We start from the raw sequence: 18,035 nt of genomic DNA on the forward strand, positions 1-18,035 counted from the left end.
CTATTTGGCATTTTCCTCCATCCTCTCTCCGTTTTCTGCTTCTTAAGCTTTTGCTGGTTCCACCAGAGGAGAAGGAAAGGTTTCTATTTGAGCTTCAATGGTGACATTACCTAACCTTATAACCCAAAAAGTGTTTGTAACATTCATTACATTTATAATTAAAAAAATCCGTGAAGGGGCTATACCGCACAAAACAAAAAGTACAAGAACTATTTGTACAATTTGACCACATAAATAAGGCCCTCGCATTTCAAACCATGAATTTAACACTTGGCCATATACTGTACTAGGACTATCAACAATATACCAGTCAAGGGAATTGATCCCATTGATGAACAAAGTCTTCTACTGTACATTATTTCATCGTATCAACTTATAACTATACAATGCGTATTGCCCAGTGCTATCAAACCAGAGCAATGAAGTAGAAAATGCCAAAAACATCAACTCCTCTATACAAAAGCATTATGCTCAAACTGCTGTGACTTCTTCCCCGAATCAGTTGTCCTTCAGCTTATAGACCGTGTCAACATATTCTTCAATGTCCCAAAGGAAAGAACCAAAGGCGACAGCTTCCAAAACTAACCTCTTCAGACTTGAAAAAGATGTCCTGATCACCTCATCGGTCTCCGGAATCCCTGTCTGCTCATCTCCAAAGAGTGCACAGCTGTGCCTCTCGATCAAATGTGCTGCCTCTTTGGATCTTGGTTTGGCACATCTCTGCAATGTCTCCGGGTCAAATCCCATCACATAGCATCTTAATTCTTCAAGATCCTTTTCCTGTCTACCTGGTCCTTGACCTAATGGGACAGATTGCACGTCACTAAAACGGCCGAGTACCAGACTCTTAATTCCACAAGGTAAAAGATCCAGAAACTGAAGGGAGTTCCTATGATTAAGACGTTTTTGATGAACCAAAGTTAGGCATCGTTCCAGTTGGTGTCTAGAGGAGGCAGACTTGAGAAAGTAGCCATACAAGATGGAGGCTGCATAAAGTCGGCCTAGATGGAGCTGTTGGATCTCAGTAGTAGCCCAGTTGTCGGTGACACTGGAGTCTGCTCTCAAGCCGATGACAGCACTGATATGATCCCTGACCACCTCCAACACCTCAATGCTATGGATGGACTCTAGTTCCCAATCTTTCGAAGGCCATATCTCAAGTCTGCAATTGTACATGCACCTGGAGAGCTTAGGAACCAATGGTACTCTGAGATCAGAGAACTTGTAGAAGATTAACATATACATCACATCTTCCACAGCAGCTTGGCACTCCTGCTCTTTCAGTTGAGCAATCCTTCTGGAATTTTAGTAAAATGTAATATGTCAGAAAAGTGAAAACAAAAAGGATTGTTATATCAATCATCAACAGAGTCGAAGGATCCAACATACAAATTTTGAAGTATTCCAATGGCAGCTCATTTAATAGAGTGATAATAATGGTAGCTAAAGTAACACCTACTTCATTGGTGGTTAATATTATTACAACCATCACCTGGGAGCACCGTAAAACGTGTCAAGCCAGGGATTTTGGAGAGCTCCGTTTCAGCAGAAGACAAATGCCTTTGTGCCACAATGTCTAATTGATATCACTATAAAACATAAAATACAATAAACTTCTTTTTCTAATCCAAGCCAACACAAGAGTTGCACAAACTAACAAGTGCAAACAAGTTAACTTACGATCACAGTAACTTTAAAGAAAAAGGAAATAAAATTACATATATATATATTGCAAGAAATATGAAACCAGAAATATAAACAGGGGAAGTATCCAGAAAAGTATGCAATAGTAATACGCTTTTATGTACTTCCATTCAATTACTAGGCAAATTTTAACAGCAATAAACTGATGGCAACTCAAAACTTGTCACAACACATTGGTAGTTGCCTACATGAAACACTAAGAAATGAGTGGCTCTAGTCTGTTTATAAATAATATCATATCATCTCCCAAGCTTTTGTAGCTTAGAATTAGACACAACCAATGAATCAAGGTAAAGAAACTAAAAAACTAGGCCTCGATAGTTAATATCATATCAGCATCGGGACTAACAACAGAGTGAAGAATGCCCAATTGCTAGGTGTAAAATTGGAAAAGATCTATCTGAATATATCATGTGTGAAAGAATATACAGATGGCCTCTTTAATAGTAAAGAATTGAGGAATTGGTGCATTTTAAATGGATTTCACAAACACCCAAATAGATGAGTTGCAATGCCAGCGAAGAAATAAAGTGCAAATACCATCGGTAATATCACTAAGACCCTACAAATATTATGGTAAGAAGAAGGCCTAGCATAGTCTTAGACTGGTTGTTAGGCATAGGAGAGACTGATATATCTATCTGACCCTTGATAGTTGATATCAAAGTTCTCATATAGAAGAATCCATTATTCTGACCTTCAAGTCCATGCAATTTTCATTAGTTTCTTGTGAGATTGTTAAACAACAAAAGAACCTATTAATAATCTCTCATTCACAATACAAAAGATCTACTTAACAGACTTCTTTTCCCACACAAGATCTACTTAATAGACTCATCACATGATAAAAGTAAAACCTCTCCCATCAAAACAAACATGCTGATCACCATTAATAAAAATTAAGCTTAGGTTGGTTAGCACTTTAATTTTCTCAATACAATGAAAACAATACCAAAAAAAAATAACTTAATCAAACCAAAAACATCACGACTCGCAACTTACCAACATAAAAAAAGAAAAGAAAAGAAAAGAAAAAGGCCTCTTCAAAAAAGAAAAAAAAAGGGCCTCTTCAAAGAACATATGCAAGTTATACACTTCAATTTTCCTTGCAGTATACTAGAGCAACAGAAGTGTTATACAAACCTGTGAAGACATGCTTCGTCAGAATCCAAGCTAACAAACATACGAGAGACGGCAGCGTCACGATCATCGGAAAGCCGCTTAAGTTCATCGGCGGCAGCGAAGTGGAAGAACTGACGTTGGTTCTGAAGGACACCGCTTAAGAACTTCCCAGGAGCTGACCTCGGCTCAAGCGGCGCGTTCAAGCTGCTGAAATCACAGTGGCTAGCCCCGGCGCTGGCTTTGACAGAGGGTGCTTTCCGGCCATTGAAAGGAGTGGAAGTAAAGCCAGTCCTGAGTGATCGGCGGCGGGACAAAGCAAAGTCGGAAGGTGAATTCGAAGGGGTAAAAACGCGGGGCCCCTGATAAATCTTTACCAGCGATGGTAAAAAAGAAGAGAGAGAAGGGGCCTTGTGGAGAGAGAAACAATGTTCCATCAACTGTCAATGGGAACCCAAACAGAATACGCTGAAATTATGGGAGAGATGAAATGATAAGAAGGGAGAGAGGTGGGTTTATTTGCTTCATGGTTAAGCCCTATTATTATGTTTACCTAAAAAGATGCCATTTGGATAGGGTTTTGAGGACTAAAATTAAATAAAAAAGAATAAATAAATTGAAGAAATTGTTATGTATATGTGTGTAGAAGCTGCCACTGGAGAAAAGGGATGGCACCAAATTGACCAGTCCTTGATAAAATAGATATTTTGGTGATTGGGAGAACAATGGCCAATGACTGAATTAGGGTCCCCAAAAGTGATGAAGATGGAGAACAAAGTTGATGATATTTTGTGGGTTTTCTTTTTCAGTATAAAATTATTTTATTAGAAGATACCATTTTCAAAATTTATCGGGTGGAAATAAATTTCATCAAAATTGATAAAAAAAAAAAAGAGTAGAGAAAGAAAGAAAGAAAGAAAATGGGTTATCAGATAAGAAGAGATCAATGGGATGGACAAAATGGATAAGACAATCTACAGAGTTATGATAAGGAGATCAAACCAGCACACCACCCATAGTTTCATTTATTATTATTTATTTCTGCACCCATTGTTTTCTTTTTTCTTTAATTATGTTTCATGCCCTCTACCTTAACATTATCGTCTTTGCTTTCTATAACTACGGTTACCCTATGTTCCCTTTTTTTGCCTAAACTCTGCGACCATCACCAGATTTTCTTTATCATAAATTAAATTAACTAATGATTTAATTAGTTTTTTAAAATTATCCTTTTTTTAATCTTTCAAGTTGTTTATATTTTTATTAAATCACTCTAAAATGATTGAAAATTTTAATATTTTTAATTTTATCGATGTTTCATATACGTGGATAATCAGCTTAGCATTTAATTATTTTTTTAAAACTTAAAATTTTAAAGAATTTTAAGAACAAATTTAAAAATTAAAATCATTAAAAATAATTTTTTAAAAATAAAAAATATTTTAATTTATTTTAAGATAAATTAACAAAAAATGAAAAATTAAAAATTAAAAGAGACGAAAAATTAAATAAATAGTTAAAATAACTTTTAAAGTTAATGGACCAAAAAAGAATTATACCTTAATAAAAGAACTAGAAAGATCAATTAATTTCAAGCCATGAGGCTTACCATGTACACTCAATCTTCTCTGCATCCTAATTTTAGCATTATCAATACAAAGCTCCGATCATAAAATAGAGTTTAAGCAAAATGGAATAAAATCTCAAATAATACGACACTACCTTAATTAAAGAATGAGCGACTTTCTTAATATTCTGTTGAATCCATTGAAATAACATGAAATTAATTTATTTAAAATAATGCAATATCAATCAATATTAATTCAAATTCTAAAATCATAGATTTCATCCGGCCGAGGGCGTTGAGCACCTCCATACAATTGAGTTCGATAATGACCTTGTCAAGGTTAGAATCCTTGTTCCATGAAAGAGCCTCTCAAATCGCTATTGCATCAGCAACATGAGCTTCTATGACACCTGAAAAATGACCCGATAAAGCTTGGACGAATCTACCATCTGCATCTTTAATTACAATAGCAAAACTAGTCTTATCTTCAACTAGAAACGTTTGCGGCATCAACATTGCATTTTAGCCAACCTTCTTCCAAAGAGGTTGGTCGAAACAACATCTTTGAATCTTTCCAAGTCTGCAAAAAACTATTAATAAAAGTAACAAGATTGTGAGCCTGCATTTCTTTTTGTTGCCATACAAACAAATTCCTTCTATACCATATGGTGCATAAGCAAGATAAATATTGGTGTTTAAAATCTAAAATATTTGCATTGAAGAAATCTTTGATGAACTGAGGGACAATACTTGTAAGAATATCAGCATTTAGAGAGTCCCATTATGGCTTAATAGTTGGGCAATGTAGGAGACTATGATCTAGAGTTTTGAGAAGGCCACACCAACAACAAGCCTTTTTAATATTCATCTCTTTTCTAGCTTAATTAGATTTGTAAAGGACAGAGTTCCTTAAACAATTCCAACAGAAGTGTGGGAATTTAGACGGCAAGTTATTCCAAATCTATTGCCAACTACCTTCAGTCTCGAGAGTATCAATATTAGAGAAATTGTCAATAGCCAAACTTCATAGTGCATTCACCATGCTTAATAAAATGCCAAATCAATTTGTTAGAAGGTTTTTGGCTACTAACCAGGTCCATAAACACACATCCCCTGAATAAAATTGACATCCCAGGCAATCCCTTGTGTATTGGAAAGGTCATGAACAAGCAAGTTTTAAATCCTTCACTTGGTTCGGAATCAACAAAAAAATTAATATCGTCACAAAGCCAATCATCTTGAAAACTATAATGGTTCTACCAACTCCTCCTCACTCTTACCATTTTTACCCAAAAGTCATGGGAATTTCCATAGCCACTAAAAAGGAAAAGTGAAGTGGAGATCCTAAAGAGTTAGATTATCATCTTGGAAAAAAAAATTGGAAGTGGAAGTGGAGAAAGTTGAGAAGAAAGTAAAGGGATTAAAGAGACAAGGTAAGAAATCAAAGAATTTTTATAGAATTCATGTTTAATTGAAGTCGAAAAATAAGAAAATGATTTGTAGTATGAGTTTTGATTATGTATTTGATGTGTTCATGAAGTAGAAAAAGAGAAGAAATAATGAAAATGTTGGAATCAAGGTGAAGGTGGTGACTAAAGTGAGGAAGGAAGAGAGTTAAAGCAAAAATAGTGAATTCCTAACAAAAAGATAGGTAAGGGCACCGCGAATCTTACCTTACCAAATTTGAATTTATGCATGAATTATATTCTAATTGTTATGTTAGTGCTCTTAAAATTTAATTACGCTAGGAAAATTTTAATATTTATTATGAAATTCTTGTAGAAAGAAGTGAATATATGAAATTAACTTCCACAACAAAGTGAATAAATTACGTGTAGTAAAATTATAATAAAAAAAAGGCTAAATTGAAAAGTGTAACTGTGAAATAAAATTTTATAATAAAGAACTTAAATGAAGTGTTAAGTATTAGTGCATTAATTATAAAGTGATATTTAAGTGAATTTCTAGTGATTCTCGAATTTCATATTAAAAAGGATCAAATTATAAAATATACAAAAGTGACTAAGTGTACTAAGATTTTGAAATAACATATTCAATTGTAATGATATATAGGAGTGAAGTGATTAATGAAAATATATGCTAGTAGGGACAAAATCGAAAAGATTATAAAGTAAGGGAAATGAAATTTATGCAAAGAAGATTGGATAGCAAAGTGACCAAAGTTTATGATAGTTAATTTAATTTTAAATACATAACAATTTAAACACAACACACCATATGAACTTACCTGATTAATTCAACAGACAAATTAAATTGTAAGGACTAATTAATAATTTTATCTTTTTCTAATATCCTTATTTTAGTTTAATTCTCGATCTATTTAGTACCGAAAGGTATAAGCTTGAAACCTTATGTTCTTTCTTTTGGTTTCGGTTGAAGAAGATAAAGATGGACAAAAATGTTTTTCTTTCTTTCGTTAATTTTGGCTTTTATACCATTATTAACCTTTAATTAAACTTAATTAATTAATCAAATTTTAATTAAGTTAATGTTAAGTATACTTAGTGAATGTGGTGGCCGCCAACTAACATCCACCACCATTTGGTTATTTTCAATTGGTTAATTGTTGAATTGATCATTTAAAAATTTAAAAGTTTATAGCTATAAATATTTATAATTTTTATAATTTAATTCTTTTATTTTAGACTAAATTTTATTTAACTTTTTAATCTCAAAATATTTACTGACTCAAACATTAAAAATAAAATTCTGAAATTGTATTTTTCGATACCACTAATTTTTGAATCATTATATATATATATATACTTAATCAAATAATCAAAATTTGAAAGAAGCTTAATTTAATACTTTTCATTATAATCTTTTAACATATTCTACTATAATCCAAACTAATTTTAACATGCAAGGGTTTGAATCTCTGGTTACCAAATTTTCTCAAGCTTCCATCAATGGAAAACCGGATTAAAACTTTATAAATTCGCTAAATTGAAAAAATGGGTTAGCTATTACTAGATTCATACTAAGAAATCTATGGAATTTAAGAGAAAACATGATCAATTACTTTGATAATTGATGACCGAAGGAATGAAGAAATTAGTTTGGTTTTTCCTTTTCTTTTTCCTTTTTCAATCTGTTTGTAGTAGAGAAATAAGATCAACATATGCTTTCTCTCTCCCCCCACTTTCATGTATGTGTGTATACTTTTAATTAGTAAAAGTATAATTTCTTACCTAATCTAATGGTTTATTTAATTATAATGCTAATTAGTGGATGATGATGACACATTAATAATTTATTACGTTTCATTCATTATTAATGGCTTAATTGCTACTCTTACCTTAGTTTATTTACTTGCCAAATATTTTCTTTCATTTAAATCACTAATCAATTTAGCTACTGTATTATTTTTATTAATTGATTTAATTCAATAACAATTAATTATTCCACTTCTCAAATTTGTACTTAACTCATAAATTATTTTATTTTAAATATTTACTATCTTGATTTAATCAATTTGATTTGAATATCAAATTTTACGATATCACTGAAAATTGGGTGATTATACTTTGATTTATTTGGGAATTAGGGTTAATTAGGGATTCGAATGTGCCCCCAATTTCCTGAATTACAGTATTGCTCATCTTTTTCAGTTGTGACCAATAAGAACTGAACACGTAACTCGCGTGCCAAACCAACGAATCGGGTTCAAAACATTCTTTTCCAGGTTGAATCGGGTCACATGTCTTGTAACACCCTCTAACCCTTTTTCGGCATCGGAATAGGATTACAGAGCGTTACCAGTCACTACAGTTTATAACGCAAATCACATAAAATTATTCATTATACAGTTCAGTAATTTATCTTATTGACCCTTTAATGGACATTCGAGACCCAAAGAAGATGTTAGAAACAAATCGGAACCCGATCAGAAGCTTATAAAATTTTTCGTAAAGTTTCCAAAATTTATCTTATGAACAGTACCCACATGCCCGTGTGGTCTAGGAGACACGCCCGTATGTCCCTAAGACATGCTCGTGTTGTCACTCCGTGTGACTCACAAGGCCAGGACACGCCCGTGTCTTTTACCCGCGTAACTTTCTGACTTATTACTCATGAACAAATTAGTTTCACACGGCTAAGACACACGCCCGTGTGCTTAGCCCGTGAAGAATTATTTTCAATTCGAATCTAGTGTAGTTTTTGCACGGCCAAGCACATGCTCGTGTGTTGTGATCGTGTACCTCACACTACTGAGACACACGCCCATGTCTCTGCTCGTGTGGCCATGCCTGAGCATTCTATTTACAATATTTAAGATGCAGGGGACACACAACCTATTCACATACCGCGTATAAGCTGTGTGTCTCACACGGTCTGATCACACGCCCGTGTGCCAGGCCGTGTGGACTCAAAATGAGCCTTATAGTTCAAGTTTACCAACCCTGCAAACCTTGAATAACAAGCAACTTAAAATCCAATCCTTCAACCAATCCAAAACATGATTAAATACATCTAAAACATGTCAAAATTTGTCAATATAGCGATCTAACTCATATACGTTTATAGATATCTAACATAAATTTTCTAACACTATATTTAAATACCATCCAAATCAATTCAAAATTAAACCATAAAAATGAGTATACTAAAGACATACGTAATTGTATTATTTAACCAAAAACCATCATTTATCATTATTATTTACATATCAAAATGACAACAATAATAACCTAGGTACATGCCATTCTCAAAAGAGAAAATACATCACCACGTATTTGAGTTCGGGATCGGCTTGGATGCTGAGTAGTTAGTCACTTTCATACCTGACCTGCGCACGGACACAAACCGTACGCTGAGTATGCACTCAGTGGTATTTCTATAAACCAACACTTAATTCAATTATTAACTCAAATGCATTTAAACTATAAGATTTCTATTTCATGGCAATAACTATATTTACAACTTATTCTCCAAGAAATATTCAATTCAATTCAATATCAATTAGTTGTTCAGTACAGTAGTACAGTCATTCAATAATTTAGTACAGTAGTTTACCCCTATTAACATAACTCAGATCTAGACGGATACACGGATCCAACCAACACACCAGTACGGCACTTAATGCCTCATCGACTTTGCTGAAGTAAACAGTAACAGTACGGTACTCAGTACCTCATCGGATTAAACCGAAGTAACAGTAATAATACGACACACATAGTGCCTCATCGACTCAAAGTTGAAGCAACAGTACGATAGTTATAGTGTCTCATCGACTGAAGGTCGAAGTATCCCTGAACACTTCCAATCCTATGGCATGCCAATTATATTCAACTTAGCCCGACACTGTTAATAGGGTATTCAATTCACTTTCAGTTTTCAGATAACAGTCAATTCACACTTTGATTCAATATTCGCAACTTATTTCGATTCAATGCAAAAATTGCAATTTTTGCCTCTATCTCACTTACCATACACATTAAATAATAAAAGCAATAATTAATTTTTAAGTTCGGTTAATAGAAATACAAACTGTAATTCTTGGATTACTCTTCGTCAACCTTCTCTTTTCCTTTCTTTGTCGATGTCTCCAGTACTACGTTAGCTATGAAAATTAAACAATTAAAAATTATGAATATACCATTTCACATTATACATTTCAATTTCTATTCAACTTTTTCCTTAATTTCCAATTTGTTCAACATGTACCATGCTTAAAAACCTATGAACTTTCAAAGTATCAACTTAATTTCATCAAAACATTATTCTAAAACTTCTAAAACATCAAAATTAAGTAAAAAGGACTTGATTAACTTACCAATTAAAGCTTAAAGCTTCAAATCCCCAATTTTCCCCTTTCTTTTTCTTTCTTTCTTTCTTTCCCCAATTTTCGTTCCACCTTCTTTTACTTTTTCTATTTTGTTTCTTTATTTCCTTTTATTTATTTTATGTTTTATTATATTATATTATTATATTATTATATTATTATATTATATACTTAAATACTAAATATAAATATATGTATATTATACATACACATGGGACCTTATTTTTCCACACATTTGTCACTATTTCTTTTATGGCTTATTTACTAATTTAGTCCCTTCACTTTTCTTTAGTCTATAATTAAACTTTTACACTATATTTAATCTAGTCCTTTTACTAAATCAACATTAATTCAAGCTAATTCACTTAACCAAAAATCTAATTAATCACTCAACTAACATTCGTAAATATTTTTAAAAAATATTTACGAACCCGATTTTTAAAAATAGTAAGCCAGAAACACGATTTTTGATACCCATAAATTTTGAGTCATTACATGTCTTATTCCATTGCGAACATGCGTACGATAATGCCGAAACCAACTCGCTCGCGTTAGCTCCTCTACCCACCACGCACAACACCTTTGTCTTATGCTGCACATTGTTATCTAGCTTCGGCAAAGGCTCGAAACAAATCCAGAGTCTCGCCACTCAAATCATTCCTTACACATTGGTTTCGTTCGAATACAACAAGCAAAAATGCCACTCGGTTTCTGGACCATGTTTCTAGTTCTCATTAAAAAAAGAAAATATGAAAGATAGGAGAACCCATTCAAGTTGGGCTGGAGTGCTGATTGCAGGCTTGGTCATTAGTTTCTTGACAATATTTCAGTAGTACGTGGTGGCGTTATAAATGTTGGTTCCTATTTGATCGGCATCATCGACGTTGGCCCAACCCGTTTCCGCTATCTAGATCTGAACATCATGGTAACCTAGTCTTTTCATTGCGAAAATAACTGAGTTAACCATATGGTCAAACAAATTAATGTAGGTCAAATTGGAGACTGGGTCGGTATATGTTACAATTGGGGAAGCAAAAAGTGCATAATCGAGGTCAATGTTTTTGGGTGGGTGGATTAAGAGAAATACGGGTAAACATGGAGGAAAAAGAAAGACATGGTACGATTCAAAAACTATAACATAGGTTTAACAATCGTACCGAGGATGTCAGATCAGAAAGTTCTGCTAGAAGGTGGAAATGAGGATTCCAAGACATCCATTGCCATGAAGGCACCGGCTTTGATTTTGTTAAGGGAATGGGTTATTAAGGCATCTTTAATTCTACGCATGGCTGGTACGATGTGGCACTATATGGGATTAGGGGAAGTGCTAATGACTTCGTTACCAATGAGGACGTATCAAATTTTAGTGTGGGGATAAAAATGGAGAACTTTGGATGCAACCCAGGAATGAGCTAGCTTTTGAGAGGCAGAGATGCTAGTAATGAGCTCATTTGGGACCATGATGGAGACATGGAGATTGATATGGTTGAGAGCATTAAGGATGCTGGGATTTGCGTCGTTGATTTTGACATGTTTGGCTTCGAGGGATTGGATTAGCTTAACTGATTGTTTTGGGGAGATGGTAGATTGTCTCTAAGTTGATCGTAGTTTACTCCCACTTGGCTTAAGATCTCAACACCTTAAAAATAATCAAACCATGATATATTAAAATTTAAAACCCTCCAAAATGAAACTTATAGAAAAGAACTTAGAAGAAACAAAAAGGAAAAGGGAGAGGAAGTAGAGCAAGGAAACCCGTATTCAGCATTAGTGACAAGATGTGTTGAGTATTTTGTCTCGTATCTCATCAACAGAAGCATTCGTGTATTTCTATTATCACAGCTCGCAACTTGACCCCCACTGTTTTATCTCGACTCCATTGTTTCTAGGATTGACATTTCGTGCGGGCTCCAAGCCTACTGGACACGTGTTTCGCCCTGGGCCGTCTGCAGTGTACGTGGTCCTCTCTGTACTCGGGACTAACATTCTAAGTGGGCTTTAGGCCCGCTGGACACGTGTTTCACTCAGGGTTGCCTGCAGAACACGTGATCTCCCTTCAGTGAGCACCTTGGGTATATGTGAACTGGGGCTGCAATCCTCACTCAGTTCGTGCGAGCTGGAACCGCGAGTTCGCCTTGCAAGCTAGATCAATGAACTCCCCTACTATCCTCTCGTGATTCGCCTCGCACTCAATCATTTGGTGAGATCTATTTGGGTCACGGGTAGCTGACTCGGGTCTTATCTAGGACTCGGGTTGGTGATCACTGATGTATAACAATATACTTCTCCCAGAGCCTCGTATGCGATTACCAATGATGAGAGACTAACAGAGAAGTTTGAGTTTGAAGCAAAGCAGTGGCGGACAAAATTGTAGTTGTTCAATAAGCAAGGTAGAGTCATACGAGAGCTGTTTGGCTCGGGGACTCCTCCACAAATGAGCAGCAGCCCTCTAGTCCTTCGTTGGAGGTACATCTTTTTCAATAACTATAGACATTGTTTTTTACTAAAATAAGCATAACTTAAGGATGTTTTGTAGATAATATTTAGATTAATCTAAAGCTGTTTAAGGGTTTGTTAATCAGAATTATCACTGACTGTTTATCCAGTGAATTGAGAATAATGTTTAGATAGGGATAATGACGACTGACTATTGAGATGATGGATGAAAACAATAAATGAAATGCATTGAAATGATCATTGCCATTTTTTTTCTGTTTATAAATCATTGCGAATTATACTTTTTAATACCAAACAAATTATTTCGTCAAACTTAATTTTCGGAAAACAACTCCAAATTTTTTGATGGGACAAAGCCACCTTTAATTTTTCAATTTGATTAACATTTAATTTTTCAATTTGATTATTAATTTTTTTTATTCACGTTAGTTCAAAACTTAATAATTATTTCTAATTTAAAATTTTAAGTAACGAATATAAATTATAAAATATATTTAATATATTAAGTAAGAAATATAATTAGATTATTTAATAATATAAAATATTTATTCTATTTTTTCCATAATTCTTAAACATTTAACTTTATTCTAAATAAAATCACATTTTAAATATAAATTTTAAGGTAATATAATATTAAAATAAATAAAATAAAACTGAATTAATTGAAAATATTTAATAAATAACTCTTATCTATTTATCATTTTTCACATTTCTTTTATAAAAATTAGATTAATTGAAAATATTCTCCCTTAAATACAACTTCTACCAAACATTTTTATTTTATGTTGAATTATCCAATAAGTAAAAAAAAATTACCAGCTTACCTTTATAAAAAAATCAAGGTAAAATTAGTAAAATTTTTCACAACTCAATAACAATTATTACCCTGTTTTCCCTTTCGGAAATACCATTTCTGTTTCTACAATTTCATTTCTCTACATTCAATTTTTTTAAAGAAAAAAAGTCCAGGAGCACACTCATCTAATATCCTTATTATATACAAGTGGTCACTTGCTTGAATTCAAAGTAGGATCCGGGTCGCTTATCCGTAGTTCGAATAAGTCCCACTAAACGATTGAGTTTGACGTAAACTGTAAGAAGATAGTGAGGGGAGCTCGTGGACCCAGCTCACAAGGAAAGCTCGCATGAACTAAGAGAAGGCTAAGGGCGAAGCTAGAATAAATTTTTAGGGGGAGTCGAATAAAATTTTAGTTTTTTATAGTCTATATCTTTATAATTTTTAAAGGATTAAACCGAATTTTTATAATTTTAAGGGGACCAAAATACAATTTTACCTTTAGTAATTTAAAATTTTAAAAAAAATTCAAAGGCCAAAATTAAAATTTTCCATTTTAAGGGGGCTAGGGCCCCTGCCAACCCCTGCATCCGCCAATGGAAAAGGTCACGGTCTTAGTTCGCATATATCAAGAAGCTCGTAGAAGGGAGACTGCATGGTCTGACAAGCAACCCAGACTGAAGCACGTGTCCAGCATGCCTGAAATCCACTCAAAATATCAATACTAAGAAGAGTAAGGTCAAGTCATGAACAGTGCAGCCTTTCTTCTGTGAGCTCATTGAGTATATGCGAATTGAGACCGCGGTCTTCCCTTTGTTCGTGTAAGCTCTCCTTGAGAATTGGGTTTGCGAGCTCCCCTCGCTGTCCTCTCACGATTTGCCTCACACTCAATCGTTTGGTGAGACCAATCCAAGTCGCGGATAGACGACCCGGAACCATCCTGAGATTCATGCTGATAATTAATGATGTATAACAATCTTATATTAAAATCAGTAATTAACTAATTATTTACCCAAAATATCACACGCATCAGTAAATTCCATTAATTATTTATCACTCATTTTTTAGCCAAAATTGAAAAAATATTGATCTTCATTAATGATAAATGATAAAATCTAAATAAACAATAGATGACTTTTCAAATAGTAAATCCATTTTCTTCACAAAAAAAAAATTAATTAGTAATATTTAGTGTTTAATGGAAGTCACAGTGATTGCTTGAATAGAACCTGTGTTTCATCAGTAGAAAGGTCCGAAAAAGGCCAAGTTTCCCTTTGCAGCCAGCTTTAATGAATGATGTTGGTAGAGCAAGTTTTTTATAGGGAGATTCAAAATGGTGAGGAATGAGAGCCATCCATTGCACATTTAAAATGGGCAGGCCTTACCATAAAATTGAGGCCTTGAAAGAGTCTAAGAAGAAGACCATTTCAGCCCATTTTAAGTATTCGGATTGCTTTTGCTTTAGATAAAATCTCGCAACGCCAAAATTTACAGAGAATATAAGTCGAGAGAGAATTAGTCGGAGTTAGAGAGAGTGAAACAAAATGAGTATCAGCTGCGCGTTGAAGGTGGTTCCGATTGTGCTTCTGTTGGTTCTTTTCGCATTAGGTAAGTTTCTTATCCAATTATATTCTTTCGGTTATTAATTATACGGTGTCATAATTTCCAGATCTAATCGATTGTTGAAACGTCTCTTGTCTTCTGATTTAATATTTTAAAAAAATTGTAGCAGTTTAGCTTTCTTTCGTTTTAATTAATTATTGATTTTATTTTTGTACACTTTTCGAATTCCTCAGCGAATGCCAAGAAATCAGCTGATGTGACCGAGCTGCAGATCGGCGTCAAAGTATTTCTTTTCCCCTTATTTTCTATGTCATTTCATGTTCTTTTCAATTTGATCTGTGATAAAATAAAGCTGTAAAAATTGTCTCTCAATAGCTTATATATGATATATTTTGTTTTGGGGACTTCGAAGCTTTAATTGGTTAAGTAGGAAGGAAATTAGATAGATGAAAATTGGAAGAGCAGAATTATAGAAAGATTTTTATTAATGTGATTGGTAGGAAAGATTTTGAAAATTTGAAAGAATTGCTTGATAAAGTTCAAAAACAAGGAAAAAGAAAATGAAGGTTTTGAAAAATGCATTATTTATAACTAATATGCATGCTTCTCCCATTTTCTCTCTTTTTATCATTCTAATTTGGAATAATCTGTTTTTATCCAATTTTGTTTCTTCTTACTAATTTTCTTATTAAGCATGCTTAAAAATTTTTTAGTTTTTGACTTTTTCACTCCTTCCTTCCATCTTCTTACTTTTCCACCAACCAAACACATCCTTAATTTTGAGTGGTAGTAATTTTTCTTTCTCTTATACGGACGCATATATATGTATATGTTGATTCTTCGGGGGGAGCCTTGGTTTATTTAGGGTTAGCAGTATTGGTTGGTTCATGTCTGTTTATCTCTGAATAAACAGAGTAAGGTTTCTTCATGAAATCAAATGAAATGCAGAGTTGAAATAGAGTAAGGTTTTACATTTTTCCATTTCATTTGGTAACCTTAGTGCTGTTTCGTAACATTGTATGCCAATTTTCAGTTGGTTCATGTTGTTATAGATTTGTATGTACAGATAATCAACTGTTATTTTTTGTTTCTAACTTCTTGGTCGGTTTAATCTTTGCTTGTGATCTTGTTAACTATTTCATTCTCACCTTTTCACAGTATAAGCCTCCATCATGTGAATTCCAGGCTCATAAAGGTGATAGAGTAAAAGTGCACTATCGGGTAATGTTCTATAGCTCCATCTCGATGTTAAGTTTTATATCATATTTCTTGACCTTTAAAATATTAATGAAGAATATTTAATTGTGCCTATTTCTCCTGCACTCTTCTTGTAAAATTTAGGTCATTCTTTACGGTTTTGTTAGTAACAAACGAGGAGCTAAACCTTTTTTTATATTTCTATATGTCAGATTGGTTTCAACTTTATAGCATGTTCCTTCTTTGGATTTTGGAAATAGAAGCTTGGTTTAAGCAATTTTCTGTACTTTATTATAGTAAGCGGCCATCAACTTGTACTAATTTTATGGGATATAATATATATGTATGTAGACTTATGCCAGTTTCAAATATTATTTTGCTTGTGCCATTATTAGATTTCTAATTCATTGTATAAAAGGGTGTATAAGAAGGAAAACAAAAAACAAAAAGAAGAAAAGAAAATGATTTGGTGTGAATTTTTGTGGTCAAGTACATATTGGCTTCTAAACTTTAATGGTTAGAATTAATTGTTTACTACCTAAGAGGTGTGAGTTTCTTGGTTTACATAAATTTTCATCCCTTTTTGCAGGGGAAGCTCACTGATGGAAAGGTTTTCGATTCCAGTTTTGAAAGAGGTGATCCCATTGAGTTTGAGCTTGGTAGTGGACAAGTAATCAAAGGTTAGTTGCCCTTAACAACTAATCCGGATTTTGCTATAACTCAGACAATGAATGACTTGCTTTACTACCGGAATTTTGGTGGTTATATTGTGTGGAGTTCATTCATTGATGCCTGAAAGCGATTATGCTTTTGGCAGGATGGGACCAAGGATTGCTGGGGATGTGCGTTGGTGAGAAGCGCAAATTGAAAATACCTGCTAAGCTTGGATATGGTGAACAGGGTTCACCACCCACCATCCCAGGTAAATTTTTCATTTTTGTTCATATTCCTTTATGCTTCACAATTCCAATGTCGTAGACAGTGGTCCGTTATTTATATAATTGAAGGAATGATGTTATTATGGAAGCTCCTTTGCATATTGAATAAAATCTTTGCTTTAAGCTGCTTTGCCTGTTTGTCTATCATAGGAAACAAAATTGACGAATTTTTTATTGGCCGAACTTACCAGGTGGAGCAACGCTAATATTTGACGCAGAGCTTGTTTCAGTCAATGGGAAGCCATCGAGTGGGGAGGATACAAGTGAAGATGAGCTATAGTTGCTTTGCTCATTAGCGCTAACTTTTTTTATATTTTACTACGCTTGTTTTCCATTAAAAAACGCTATTATGACGGCGTAACCTCAACAGGCCTTCTGTCTAGGATTCAGATAATATTTTTGGGGGTTTCTTTTTTTCCACAAGGAAAACTATCTGTTTGTTACGATGTTGGAGAAACGTTCTTTTTGGATGGTTCCTCCTTTGATTATTATTATATGTGGGCAGATAAGGTGAATTCAACTGTCGAATTAAAACTTGATAAAAGTTGTGCATTTCTGATATGATGACAGGCAAGCTTCAATTTCAAAGGATGAATGAAGGGTACAACTTCCACAGTTAACAAATATCACTGGGAACAATTATGATTGCATTATACATTGTCGTTAAACCAAGTTGAGTCGGTCTCTCCAAGAAAATTGAGTACCTGATTTTATCTTCTGATACAAGATAGTGTTCTGTGACAACAGATAATTACTTTAAAGCTAAATTTAGTTTTATTGGTCAAACTGAAAGTTTTGCTTAATTTAATTTGGTCTTTTACTTAATAACTAAAGATTGAACTCACATTGATTTTATCGGAAGACTTTAATGTATTTTATTGTTTCTAA

At 33.6% G+C, this 18,035-nt stretch overlaps 2 protein-coding genes across 2 annotated transcripts; one reads left to right on the forward strand and one right to left on the reverse strand.

Moving 5' to 3' along the window:
* Positions 1-304: 304 nt before the first annotated feature.
* Positions 305-3,807, reverse strand: LOC107924347 (UV-B-induced protein At3g17800, chloroplastic). The gene is made up of 2 exons (XM_016854747.2): positions 2,848-3,807; positions 305-1,297 (listed from the first exon to the last, which is right to left on the reverse strand). The coding sequence occupies exons 1-2, from the start codon at positions 3,258-3,260 to the stop codon at positions 499-501; spliced, it is 1,212 nt and encodes a 403-aa protein (XP_016710236.1). The 5' UTR covers positions 3,261-3,807; the 3' UTR covers positions 305-498.
* A 10,863-nt stretch (positions 3,808-14,670) lies between these two features.
* Positions 14,671-17,667, forward strand: LOC107922743 (peptidyl-prolyl cis-trans isomerase FKBP15-1). The gene is made up of 6 exons (XM_016852896.2): positions 14,671-15,057; positions 15,246-15,295; positions 16,171-16,233; positions 16,799-16,889; positions 17,027-17,131; positions 17,339-17,667. Exons 1-6 carry the CDS (start codon positions 14,994-14,996, stop codon positions 17,425-17,427), a joined length of 462 nt encoding a protein of 153 aa, XP_016708385.1. The 5' UTR covers positions 14,671-14,993; the 3' UTR covers positions 17,428-17,667.
* The last annotated feature ends 368 nt before the right edge of the window (positions 17,668-18,035 follow it).

Source organism: Gossypium hirsutum, chromosome A11, assembly GCF_007990345.1.
Source record: "Gossypium hirsutum isolate 1008001.06 chromosome A11, Gossypium_hirsutum_v2.1, whole genome shotgun sequence".
NCBI classification, from domain to species: Eukaryota; Viridiplantae; Streptophyta; class Magnoliopsida; order Malvales; family Malvaceae; genus Gossypium; species Gossypium hirsutum.

Excerpts from the sequence above, each read along its gene's own strand:
- LOC107924347 (XM_016854747.2), bottom strand. The coding sequence starts at position 3,260 with ATGGAACATTGTTTCTCTCTCCACAAGGCCCCTTCTCTCTCTTCTTTT. Across the intron at positions 1,298-2,847 it reads GACGAAGCATGTCTTCACAG|AAGGATTGCTCAACTGAAAG; the intron begins GTTTGTATAACA and ends CTAAAATTCCAG.
- LOC107922743 (XM_016852896.2), top strand. The coding sequence starts at position 14,994 with ATGAGTATCAGCTGCGCGTTGAAGGTGGTTCCGATTGTGCTTCTGTTG. Across the intron at positions 15,058-15,245 it reads GTTGGTTCTTTTCGCATTAG|CGAATGCCAAGAAATCAGCT; the intron begins GTAAGTTTCTTA and ends CGAATTCCTCAG. Across the intron at positions 16,890-17,026 it reads TAGTGGACAAGTAATCAAAG|GATGGGACCAAGGATTGCTG; the intron begins GTTAGTTGCCCT and ends TGCTTTTGGCAG.